The sequence below is a fragment of the Podarcis cretensis genome (assembly GCF_951804945.1).
Source record: "Podarcis cretensis genome assembly, chromosome: 10".
Taxonomy (NCBI): domain Eukaryota; kingdom Metazoa; phylum Chordata; class Lepidosauria; order Squamata; family Lacertidae; genus Podarcis; species Podarcis cretensis.
Genome location: NC_137179.1, coordinates 45,692,843 through 45,704,952, shown reverse-complemented (window position 1 = coordinate 45,704,952; position 12,110 = coordinate 45,692,843). Strand labels below are relative to the sequence as shown.

The 12,110-nt window shown below is 40.8% G+C and overlaps 1 protein-coding gene across 3 annotated transcripts in view; it reads right to left on the bottom strand.

Annotated features, from left to right (window-relative positions):
- The window catches only part of PTPRB (protein tyrosine phosphatase receptor type B), a 72,270-nt gene that overhangs the window by 59,600 nt on the left and 560 nt on the right, over positions 1-12,110 (bottom strand). For 2 of the 3 annotated variants that reach the window (XR_013843183.1, XM_079994006.1), the window contains exons 2-3: positions 11,025-11,423; positions 561-802 (exon numbers count right to left, since the gene is read on the bottom strand). Coding sequence is in view for 1 of the 3 variants with exons in the window: in XM_079994006.1 (XP_079850132.1) it covers positions 561-802; positions 11,025-11,423 (641 nt within the window). In the remaining 2 variants the exon portion in view is untranslated. Of the gene's footprint in view, positions 1-560; positions 803-8,929; positions 9,064-11,024; positions 11,424-12,110 lie in introns of those variants that run through there. The other variant, XR_013843184.1, reaches the window with a different exon arrangement.

Genomic DNA, 12,110 nt, shown 5'->3' with positions numbered 1-12,110 from the left:
GCAAGATATCTTCCTCCCTTCCCTTCTGCTGGAACAGCAATGAAGATAAGTGAAGGGGATATGAGGCAGGAATGGGGTGGGAAAGAACAGGGAGGCAGGGCTTAAAGTTCTTCTGTGACCATGAGCTACAGAACTTGTGAGCCTGCAATGTTTGCCTTTCCTGAGCCAGGAAGTATGAATTTTGTCTGCACCATTATCTAACACAGTAGCTCAACCGGCCTGTGCCAGAAGCTGCAATATAGATATGACACTACTTGCTAAATCATTTGCCAATGGTGAGGACCACCGTCCAATCCCCTAGTATTTGAGGCATTCTGTTTTGTCATAGGTTGCTGTTTCTTGGCAATTTAAAGCATACAATAGAACCACATATCCACACAAACTCCTCTGCACCTTATGATTCATCTCTTAGCATTATGAGGGTGACGATCAAGTTTCTGGCAAATCTCAGTCAGTTTTGCACGCCTTAGATTGGGTACAATTTGTGAAGCTTGAAGGATTCTATCCTCAAAGTATCTGCAGAAGAACTACCGCCAATCCCAGCTATGAGCTGAACTTACCTGTTCTTTGGTGGTAGAGAAATGATGGGTAGGTGTGGGAATCCAGGGTGTTTTTGTCACTTCAAGTACATTCTGGGTAGGGTTGACTTTGCCCATGTTTTTATTGTTGCTTTCTGTGACATTGCTGATGAAAACCACCGTACTGCTAGTGCCAAGAACATTCTGTGGACTGTGTGTTACAGAATTAAATGTAAGGGCTGTGCTTCTAGTGGTTCGAACAAATGTTTCAGTATCTTCAAAATCTAAGATGAATAAATGACAGTAAATAAAGTCAGTGCTAAGCATAGTTGAAAATACTTTTAGGCATACTAATCACATCTTGTTTATTGTTCTAGCCAAAGGCCATGAGAAACTTGCAGCAGTAATATTAATAAAATAATCCAGAACAAAATACATCCATAATAAAAGCCAACCTCCATGATGTATGAGAGAGAAGATACCAGAGTAACCAAGAATCTTAAATTTAGCTTAATTTCAGGTTAAACCCCAGAATCACCAAAACAACTTATAACAATTTTATATGTTTCATTTGTCCTGATTTTATTTTTGCAGCTCGTACATACCGGATGCTCTCTATGTTATTGTCAAGAAAAGCCAAACCATTCCTGCTTGCTAGTGAGAACAAAGGTTTCAGAAAGTGATCTCTTGGATCTCTGCAAAAAGGGGCAGGCTAAAAGATAATGATTGATGTCTTCCATCTCAGGTTAACCACAGATACAAAATGTGTCTGTGTATGGGATCTTGTTATAGTGGCTTTCAAAGACTGTGGTGGGCATCACTTGGAAAAGCAGCTTCCTGAAACTGGCAAGAGTTTGGTCAGATAACTAGCTCTAAAATGCTGTTATCAGAATGCTCCTGGCAAATAGAAGGGGAAGAAATGGAGGCAGTGAGAGATTTTACTTTCTTGGGTTCCATGATCACTGCAGATGGTGACAGCAATCACGAAATTAAAAGACGCCTGCTTCTTGGGAGAAAAGCAATGACAAACCTAGACAGCATCTTGAAAAGCAGAGACATCACCTTGCCGACAAAGGTCCATATAGTTAAAGCTATGGTTTTCCCAGTAGAGATGTATGAAAGTGAGAACTGGACCATAAAGAAGGCTGATCGCCAAAGAATTGATGCTTTTGAATTATGGTGCTGGAGGAGACTCTTGAGAGTCCCATGGATGGCAAGAAGATCAAACCTATCCATTTTTAAGGAAATCAGCTCCGAGTGCTCACTGGAAGGACAGATCGTGAAGCTGAGGGTCTAATACTTTGGCCACCTCATGAGAAGAGAAGACTCCCTGGAAAAGACCCTGATGTTGGGAAAGATGGAGGTCACAAGGAGAAGGGGACAACAGAGGACGAGATGGTTGGACAGTGTTCTCGAAGCTATCAACATGAGTCTGACCAAACTGTGGGAGGCAGTGGAAGACAGGAGTGCCTGGCATGCTCTGGTCCGTGGGGTCACGAAGAGTCGGACATGACTAAATGACTAAACAACAACAACAATTAGTTGTAGGTCGCCTTCTAGATTCTATCCAGAAGAGCCAATCCTTTAGTTGTTACTTGTTTAAGGGCAATACAGAGCTCAGTTCTGGAAAACACCAGCAACAACATATTGACAAGCTGCTTTCCAGGGTTGGTAATCTCAGGAAAGAGCTTGATTGGCATAGTAGCAATTCTTTTAATATATTTTAACTGAGTGCAGTTAATATATTTAACTAGAACTCCAGGTTCTAGCTTGGAAACCCATATATTTAATCCACAAAGAATAAAATGGAAAAGTCCTCTCAAAAAAGAAAAAAAAAAGAAAAAAAGAAATCCAATTTAAAAAAAGGGGGGGGTCAATTCCACATCCAACCAAACTTATTTAATCCCCCCACAAAAATAAATCCAATTTAAAGACTGAAGAGCAGGCAGATTAGCAAACAGTTCAATAATAAAAGTGAAGTGCCCAAAGATAGATAGATAGATGATAGATGGATGGAACCTTTCCAGGTAGCTATCCAGCTCAGTATGGTCTACGTTGGCAGTGACTCTCCATGATTTCAGAGAAGTATTTCCCATACTGTACCTGATGATGTGCAGAATTGAACCTCTCAGTGTAGAACAGATGTACTATTACTGAGCTATAGCAGACAGACAGATAACAGTATGGTTGTGGGTTGCTTTTTTACCATTTTAATTTGACTTATTCGTTTATTATGACTGATGAATTCAAAAAGCATGCTTCTCATGTGATAATCAGCAACCACCCTACAATAGTAAGCTTGTTTGAGATCTTCAAAATGGATACAGAAAAATGCATATGCAATAAAAGACGAAATGGAATTCAATCGTTTATGTGGGCTGGTCATTAGAAACACCTCTGCCCAAGGTCAAGGAATTCATTTTTAACAGGAACCTGTATATACAAGGTTCACTACATTTTGTGGGTGTGCATGATACATGCAACTGTGTCCCTGGCAAACCTGTAAACGCTAAGCCCATTCACACCTGTTCTTGAAGCACTTCCTAGCAGTCTGGGGCAAGTTCCTATCCCTCTCCACACCCAGTGCTTTCTTCACTGTTCATCAAGGGAGACATGAGTAACCCTTCAGCTTTGGAGGATCTGGTCCTGATGTTCCTGCGTGTGCCCTCTCCTCTAACCTTTTATGTGCTCTTTACTTGTGTACCTCTTTGTACAAGGCATAAGGGAGCAACTTGTTTTTGCAGATTTTGGTGGGCTACTACAAAACCAAGAAGTTCTCCAATTCTGCTGTACAGAGCTGATAGGCTGCATTAAGCCTGGCTGGTCACAAATGGCTCAAGTCTGCTTTATAATAACAGATATTCAGAACTCTTCCATGTAAAATCTCATGCTCGCTCTGTTCAGGAAATAACCTGGAGGGCACTGCCCACAAGCTTCTGGTAATGGGCTGTAATTATATGAGCTTTTTAAAGTCACCTATCTTTTAGGGAATGCCAAAATTACAATGGGAGTGCAGGAAGAAACTTTTACACATTTTCCGTTCACATTCCATACTTCTCCCTATGTGGTAAGAGAATGTCATGTCCTTTCTATGTGACTGGGAATTAAGGTTCAATCTGTGGTGTTCTATGACCACTACTGCTACATTTATAGGCCAAAAAGTTTAGGACTGTTCCTTTGCAATGTGAACTTCCCCCTCTCACAGAAAACCAGGTTACCTTTCAATAGCAGGATGTGTTTGCTTGAGGTAAAATACTCCTAGAAGCAGAGTTTCACGCATGGCAAAACCTTGTTTTGCTGCCACAACAGTAGGCTGCCTGCCACGTATAAATTTTTTTAGCTCATGGCCCCTCTAAAAAAGTTGTAATTACTAGGTTAGAAGCAGCAGATGTTTCCAAATATGATCACTCAGTGTGTAATTATGAAGTCTTAGAATGTCAACCTATGATTTCTCCCCTGCCAAAAGGACCACTTTGTGAACTTTCATCTTGACGTGAACAACATCCCTTTAAAACAACAACATTGACATGCATGTGTAATGCTACCAATAAAATAAAACTGTCTATCTTCTGTTAACATGTACAAGATGCATTTTCCTCCGAGGTCCTTTTCAATGTAAAACATGCGTGTTATGTTAGCCTAACATGTATTTTGAACTCCTCAGGAAGGCCCACCCCCGCCAATGAACACACAACTCACTTCTAATGTTTTTTCTATTTTAAACTATAATCTTTGCTCTTCTCCAAAGAGGAAATTGTAGGAGTCTGTTAAATTACACACACAAAAGTCACTGTAAGTGTGAGGCCAGCCCAACATCCAGCACTGGCCCTGTGACAATCCATTTGCAGGAGTCCAACAATACATTTGTGGGTTAAACTCCTTCATATGGGAATCACTACTCTGTGTTATTATAGAGTGATGTGGCTTTTGTGACATGATGATTGCTTCAGTTATTGCCTTCAGGAGATTTTGGAACATATGGGCAACACTGTGTAAACAATACGCTTAAAAAAATAATGTGCCAAGTTATTTTCAGGGCCAAAGTGGAGGTGATGATAACGGTCATGCAGTTTGCCTCTGCGTAGCAGAATTTTCTTTTGCAAATAGCTGGCGTGGGGATCCCTAAACCGCATGGCAGAGAGTTGGGCATTAACCCTTTCCCCCATCATGGTCCTGATTTCAGAATCGAAATATTCACCCATCTCTACTTACAAACCACTCAAGCATGCTGTCAATGATCAGTCCTGACAATGGCACTTCACTCTCACAGGCCTTGGTGGTGGAAGGTCTATACTTGCTTACAAACAGCCTCTACCCCCAGTCTAACACTGCTACTCATCAGCAACAACATTACAGAGATATGGACACAAAGACCAAACCCTATAACAATTCTATCCTAGTGTCTTCTCTGGCAACGCTCTTACAGGGCCTGATAGTGTCACCAGCAATATTGGGTTCATTCATTTTTCTCATCTTTTAATGTGACATATGCATCACAATGCCCCTGTACACAGCATAAACAGGGCTTTATCTAAAAGAAGAATAAACGGGCACTAATCTGATATCAGAAATGGCAACTTCCCCAAACCATCAGGGAAACAACATTCCAACCTCCTGGTATGTTCTATAACTATAAGGTGGCCATCCTTGAACAAAAAGGGAGACTCTTGGACTTCAGAGGGAGACTCCAACGTGGAACCATTGAATTGCAAGATATCCATAGAATGAGTACCATCACTTCTGGATTAAATCAATCAACACAGTGGATTTTATTACACTAAATGTGTTGTTTCGCTTACCAGTGCCAGGACTGGAACAAATAATAACACTATGCATATTGGAATACTGCCTGTGATTGTGGTGTTGTTGTTTTTTAAATCAGAACTACAATAGAAGAAATGTGGTGGAGGAGCGACAAGTGAAGCTTAAAGCACAGGCTGTGTCCACTGGGAAGGACTGTGATATTTGCAAATTTTAGTAATGGCTTTCAGGTTAAATCCTATGAACATTTGCCTACAAGTGCTATTGCAGTCAGTGGGACATACTCTTGAATAGAAAGTATGTTTGTGGCTGAGACAAAGCTGATTTCAAACCTGTGGATTCAAAAGTAGTTTGTGATGCAGCAGAAGGAGTTGCTGTTAAGGTTTTACAATCAATGTTATTTTATTGACTAGCTGATTTGTATATTTGTTTTGTTTTTGTATTGACTTTAAGCAGTGTGGCAGATATAGTAGTAGTAGATTATGATGGTGTAATAAATAGCCAACAATGCTTCTCAGCTCTTAGTAAGGCTTCCATCAACAGAATGGGAAGGCAAGCAACTTTTGCACCCACAATGTCCTCACACACTAGGGACGAGCCAATCCATCAATATTGGTTTTTCAAGTTATCATTCCTGCAGTATCAATTTCAATACTCCACCTTTCCACATCAGTTTGTATTTCTTTTCTTTTTAAAAAAATGTCCTCATCAAAATTCACCAGCATGTTAGTCAGATTTTCCCCAATATATATATATGTTTCTATGCAATTTTACCTTTGCACACATTTTTACCAAGTAATTTTCTTAATACGATGCATGTTAATGTTATTTTCAATGATACATACATTTTTGTGCATGGTTTACTGCAGTATATGTATTTTTTTGTACACAGTAATTGCCTGAAGAACTGCATTGCAAAATTCAGGGAAGTACGAATTTTAAAGGATGGTTGTGTTTTGGTTACAGATAGGTAGCCGTGTTGGTCTGCCATAGTCAAAACAAAATCTGAAGAAGTGTGCATGCACACGAAAGCTCATACCTAGAACTAACTTAGTTGGTCTTTAAGGTGCTACTGGAAGGAATTTTTTTCTTTTATTTTGTTTTGGTTGTGTTTTGGTTCTTTTATAGTACCTGAAAATGCAAATTTGGGAGGTTCAGCTTAAATACAAACAGAATCAATTTTATCCCCCATCCCATTCCACACCCAGCTAAATCTGCTCTGAAACTTTAGGGACCATCCAGAGCAGATTTAGAAAGGCATGAAGGTGCAGGGGAGAAGGGGAATCACAGAAAATTGCTTCCCTCTTTATTCTGCTGAACATCGGTCAAAGGATACCACTGGATATGCACATCACCACATCATTATAGCAATAGTGAAGTCACAACCCTTATTGTGCACACACATGCCTTTGTATGTAATGGGGCTCATTGGATCACTACTTTGCTCTCATAATTGGGCTCGTTGAGTCATAGCTGGACTATTTAGGAGAAACTGTAAGTGCATTCTTATCACCATGCCTTCCAAACGCACACCAGTCATTTAGCTATTATGTTATATCCTTTTTGCTTATCCTCTGTTTTGTCTACTTAAGACTGCAGACAAAACAAAGGGAGGATATAAAGTACGAGTAAAATGACTCATGTCACACTTGGTGTCTGATAATTTTTTTTCTTAGTCGAAATGAGGATTCTTTGGGGGGATTTAAAAAAAAATATTAGTCTTCTAATCAGAATACAATTTAGTCAATAAATAATATGTAGAGTTGCTTTTCAAATAAAACTAAAAATGAAATAAGTTAGCTTTTGAAATAAGGTAAGGACTGCATTTGCAACCACCAAACCAGTGTTCCTTCTGTCTGCTTTGTGAACTATCCACTCCCCAAATTTAGCTAGCAAGGACAATTGCAAATAACTGTTTAAACAAATGAGTCTTTTCCTAAGTTATATAAATATGTTGAGTCTCAAAATTTGTGCAATGCTGATAAGATTTACAGCAAAATCATAGCCATGCCTACTCAGAAGGAAGTTCAATGAAACCCCATATGCACCACATACAGAGAGCTACATTTCTCAGAGTGGCTTAACAACCATTCCTGTTTTCCCAGAGGATGCTGAGAATTGTAGCATGGTGAGGGGAATAGGGGGGGGGGGGTCTCCTAACAACTCTCAGCAACCTGAACAAACTGCAGTTCACAGGATGCTTTGACTGTTTGAAGTGGTATGACACTGATTTAAAGGTATAGGAGTGCAAAGGCTGAAAATCTATATCCATTTACTTGGAACTACTGTAATCCCTGTTGAATTCAAAGGGGCTTACCACTGAGCAGTGCCAGCCCACCAACAAAGCTAGCTGAGGCAGCCACCTTGGGTGGTGGGATTTCAAATGGGCGCCCCACCAGTCTCCCCAGCTCTACTGCTTGTGGAGCAGCACCAGTGGATTCCACAGAGCTCTGCGAGCTCTTTTAAGATCTCATGAGATCTTTCCAGAACTTGCCACCACCCCTTGGCAGGCACCGCTACACAGCCCAGGTAAGAGAGGCTTCAGCAGAGGGATGGCAACTTCCCATTTTGCCTCAGGCAGCAGAATGGGATGGGCCATGCCTTCTGAGTAGACATGGATAGGATTGCACTGTTAGTGATACAACTCAGTGTCCTGTCTGCTTCCTAACAGGTTGATCTACTGAGAATGTTTTCTGGGTTTCAGTTTGCCAATATCATTGATGGTACTCCTCACAACTGCTCCTTTAATTTATTAGGTTTATCCCTAAGGCTCACATAAATATTTACAGTGCAATTCAATGAATGTCTGCTTAGAGGTAAAGCTCCTGGAATTCAGTGGGGCTTACTTCCAGGTAAGTAGATATAGGACTGGTGCTTTAAAATCATAAAAAGTTTTTAGCAAGGAGAAAAGTTCAAAGAAACTGAATATTCCTTCACATGCCTTGAATAGTCTTTGAATCTAACCCTGTGGCTATAGCTTAAGACTGCATCCAGAAATTGTATGCATGCTCTTCTTTAGAAAAGGCAGGCTCCAACTTCCACCCAGTAGCTCTTGATCTTGGACCTCAGATCTGTCCTGGGGGAAGCAGAACAGACCACGTGGCAAACACAGTACTGTCCTCTAACACTTTGCTGGCATTTGCTTATTGCTCCACTTGGTGCCTGCTCACTGGCCACCCAAACAAATACCGCAATGCAGCAACATTGGCACCGGCATGCATCACATGAGCAGGCAAAATATATGCAGATGTGGTGCCTGCTGGAGTCTGTGGCATGGGTTGACGGCCACCTGCCTGCTTTCTGAATCTGGGAACTTTCCCAGTGATGCAGCCTGTTTTGTGTGAAGAGGAGGTAACATGTCCAGCCAAGCCAGGACAGAAACAAGCAAGCATCACCAATACAGGGTGCCGACCCAGCAGGTTGTAGTGGCCAGGGAGCTCAGGAGAAATGGACCAAGGGGCTGCAACGACCAGCCCCCACTATCCACTGCCTAAGACGTGTGGAAGTAAGAGTAGCGAAATCACAGCTAAGAAGCTCATATCATAGATATGACTGACACCCTTCTTTGGAAATTAAACCAGTGTCCAGATTTTAACATTCAAATATTTAACTTGCAGAAACTTATAGATGAATTAAAAGATAATATTTACAGTCACATGCTTGTCCAAGCATGGGCTTTCAGTCTCTTCTTCTAACTTCCAAACAGCTGCATTTCTCTCTCTTTCCAGAGCTCAGTACTTTGTATTTCAGTTAGGCCATGCCTTGCAGCTCTTTTGAGAGATTACCACTTTTACCTTCTCCTGAGCCTTTCCTGTCTTTCTTTCAAGCAGAGAAGCACTCCAACACTCTATTCAACTTAGTAGTGTTCGCAGTGGATTCTAAAACACAATCACCTTGCTTCCCATAAAATGGAGTCTCTCCATCTTTATATACCTCCCATGTGACCCCTGTTAGCCAATCACATGAGAACTACTAGAGAACTCTCTAGAATTCAGTTACCAACTAATCAGATTTAAACACAAAGTAATGCACACAAGCATTTACCATTTCAGTGAAATATACTTAACTGGGTGGCTACCTCACACTGCTTAAAAGTAGGGTGCCCTTGATAGAATAACAACAAGTTTTTATCAGAAGCATTTTACACTGCCTCTGATTTAAAGCTAAACTCCCTTGTACTCAGATCTGTGCTGAGGTTGGTGTATGAGACTGCCTCACTTGCTTTCCTATCTCCACCCTCTTCCCCTTTAAATCCACCTTTGCTGCTATGGTGGGCTGTTCTGACAGATTTGACCCATGAGGCAGATTCCCAATATCCCTGACCACTGGTCTTGCTAGCTAGGGATGATGGGAATTGTAGTCCAAAAACAGCTGGAGACCAAAGGTTGGGAAAGACTGCTCTAGATGGGCCTCCAGATGTTTTTGGCCTACAACTCCCATCATCCCTAGCTAGCAAGACCAGTGGTCAGGGATGATGGGAATTGTAGTTCAAAAACAGCTGGAGGCCCAAGGTTGGGAAACACTGCTCTAGATGATACCAACTATTCCTCCTAGCTAGGGAGAGCCAATCAGGATGCACCTGCTTCTTTGATGCACCTGAAGGAAAGCAGGTAACAAGCTTCAAGAAAGCAGGTGAGGGTCTAGTGGAGAAAAGATACATTTGATGCCTTTTTAAACCATACTAAAGTTGAAGTTACTGACCATTAACCTTAAAAGGGTACCTAATTACTAAATATATCAACACATGATTATATTACATTTCTTCTAAAAGTGATACCAACTCTCCTAGTCTGATTTATCTTTCAGATAAGTTAAGTTCCTTGATGGCAGGCACTTGTCTCTGTAAAACTCTGTAAGATGCCCCACACTGATGATATAACAGGCCTAATAATTATGAAGTTCCCAGCGAAGGAATTATGACTGTCCTAAAAATAGGTTTAAATGACAGTACATTTATGCTATGTAAGTTGCACATTGTGTATATTACATTTGTCATTGCTGATTTTTTTAATCTTCATTTCTGTGATGAAATGTTTTAAGAGGGGATGTTGTGTAATTTGTATACTCCTTTTTTGCAGACTGTATCAGACCTACACACAACAATAAACAAAACAATAAAACCATTTAAAAGCTATTTCAGAGTGCCAAAGGACCAAATACAAGAATTGTCTTATTATCTATTAAATTTATATCCCGCCTTCTCCTCCAAGGTGCCATACATGGTTCCCCCCATCTCTTTTAATCCCCACAACAACTCTGTGAGGTAGGTTAGGCTGAGAGGCAGTGATTGGCACAAAGGCATCTGGTGAACTTCATGGCTGAGTGGGTATTTGAACCCTGGTCTCCCAGCTCCTAGTCTGACACTCATACTATTACCCCATACTGGTTTTCAGCTAAGAAAGCACCTGACAGGCTAAAAATACCTAAGCATACGAGGAAGAGACATCTTATTCCTTTCCTTTCAAAAGTGGCTTTGAAGCTACTCTTAATGGCTTTTTATTAGTGCAAGTCATGTTACTTAAATGTCAATGTAGACAGGGCCATGAAGTTGACTGGGTCACCTTGGGCCAATTACTGCCTCTCAGCCTAACCTACCTCACAGGGTTGTTGAAGGGAAGGAGGGAGAAGAACCACATACACTACTTTGAAAAAAATGATATAAATGCAAAACAAAAACTTCCAAAATTGGTCAGCGCAAGACACACTTTACGGTTCATGGGAAGCATATTCAAAGGAGTGGCTTACCATTCCTTGAGCACAGGTTGTCATGGAGAGTCTCTCCCTTCTTGTTGACGTCAATTCTTTTCCAACTATGAAGATATTTCCTCCCCATCTTCACTACTACCGTCGAGCCTTGTTTCTTGAGGAACAGAAAGCTGTTTTTCACCTCAAGGAGTCCTTCCCTGCTGTGACAGGTCCAACTGGGTGCCTCAGAGCAGTTGGTGGTGATGGCTTTGCGTGAATGGGCCGCTTTAAACCTGCTGATAGCCAGACATTGGCCAGATCTAACATGGAGGAGCTTTTCATTCTTCATCCATCTCCACTGCTGGTTTATATTGGTCAGGTTGCATGTTCCCACATATACTGTTTTATTGCTCTCATAAATACATTGCTGTTTTAGCTCATGGATAATAAGAAAACCACCTGAGAGGGGAAATGAAGAACCCATACAAATGGGACAGAATATATGTTAAGGTTCACAGAACAGAAACAATAGCAACCATACAAGCTCCACAAGTGTGATAACTCATTTCCATAACCATTATTATCTCACTATCTTTCTGTTGTGGTAATCGCCTACAAATCATGGTAAAAAGAAAGTTTACAGTTGTGTCAAAAGGAGGTTTGGGATCATGGTGTACAGACTTTCTGCATACTTCTGTGGATTCCCGAAACTTAATTCCTCTCAGAGTAGAGGGGAAAGAAAATCAAACTAAGCCATTAATTGCCCATGTTTTCATTTCACAATAAACAATATTGTGAATAAGTCGAACTCTTAATAATCCTTTAAAAAACTGGTTTGCAACATGCAAACCATTTGCTTTAGAGTGTTTTCAAATCTGTCTCTGCTTCTCTCACCCTTGGGCTCTGTTTACTTCATATAAACATGAGATATGGTGTTATTAATATAAACTCCCTGACTTATCCTGCTCATTGCAATGCGGTTTCCATTCACTGCTTTCCAATAATGACTGACTGGTACCATGTATACAGCAGTGGTTAGACTCAGGAATCACAAAATCACAAGGAATCACTCCCTTGCATCACAAAATAAGTTATTTCCCATCCCATATTTTACAGCATGGAATAAATACAATTTCAGCTCTTTGG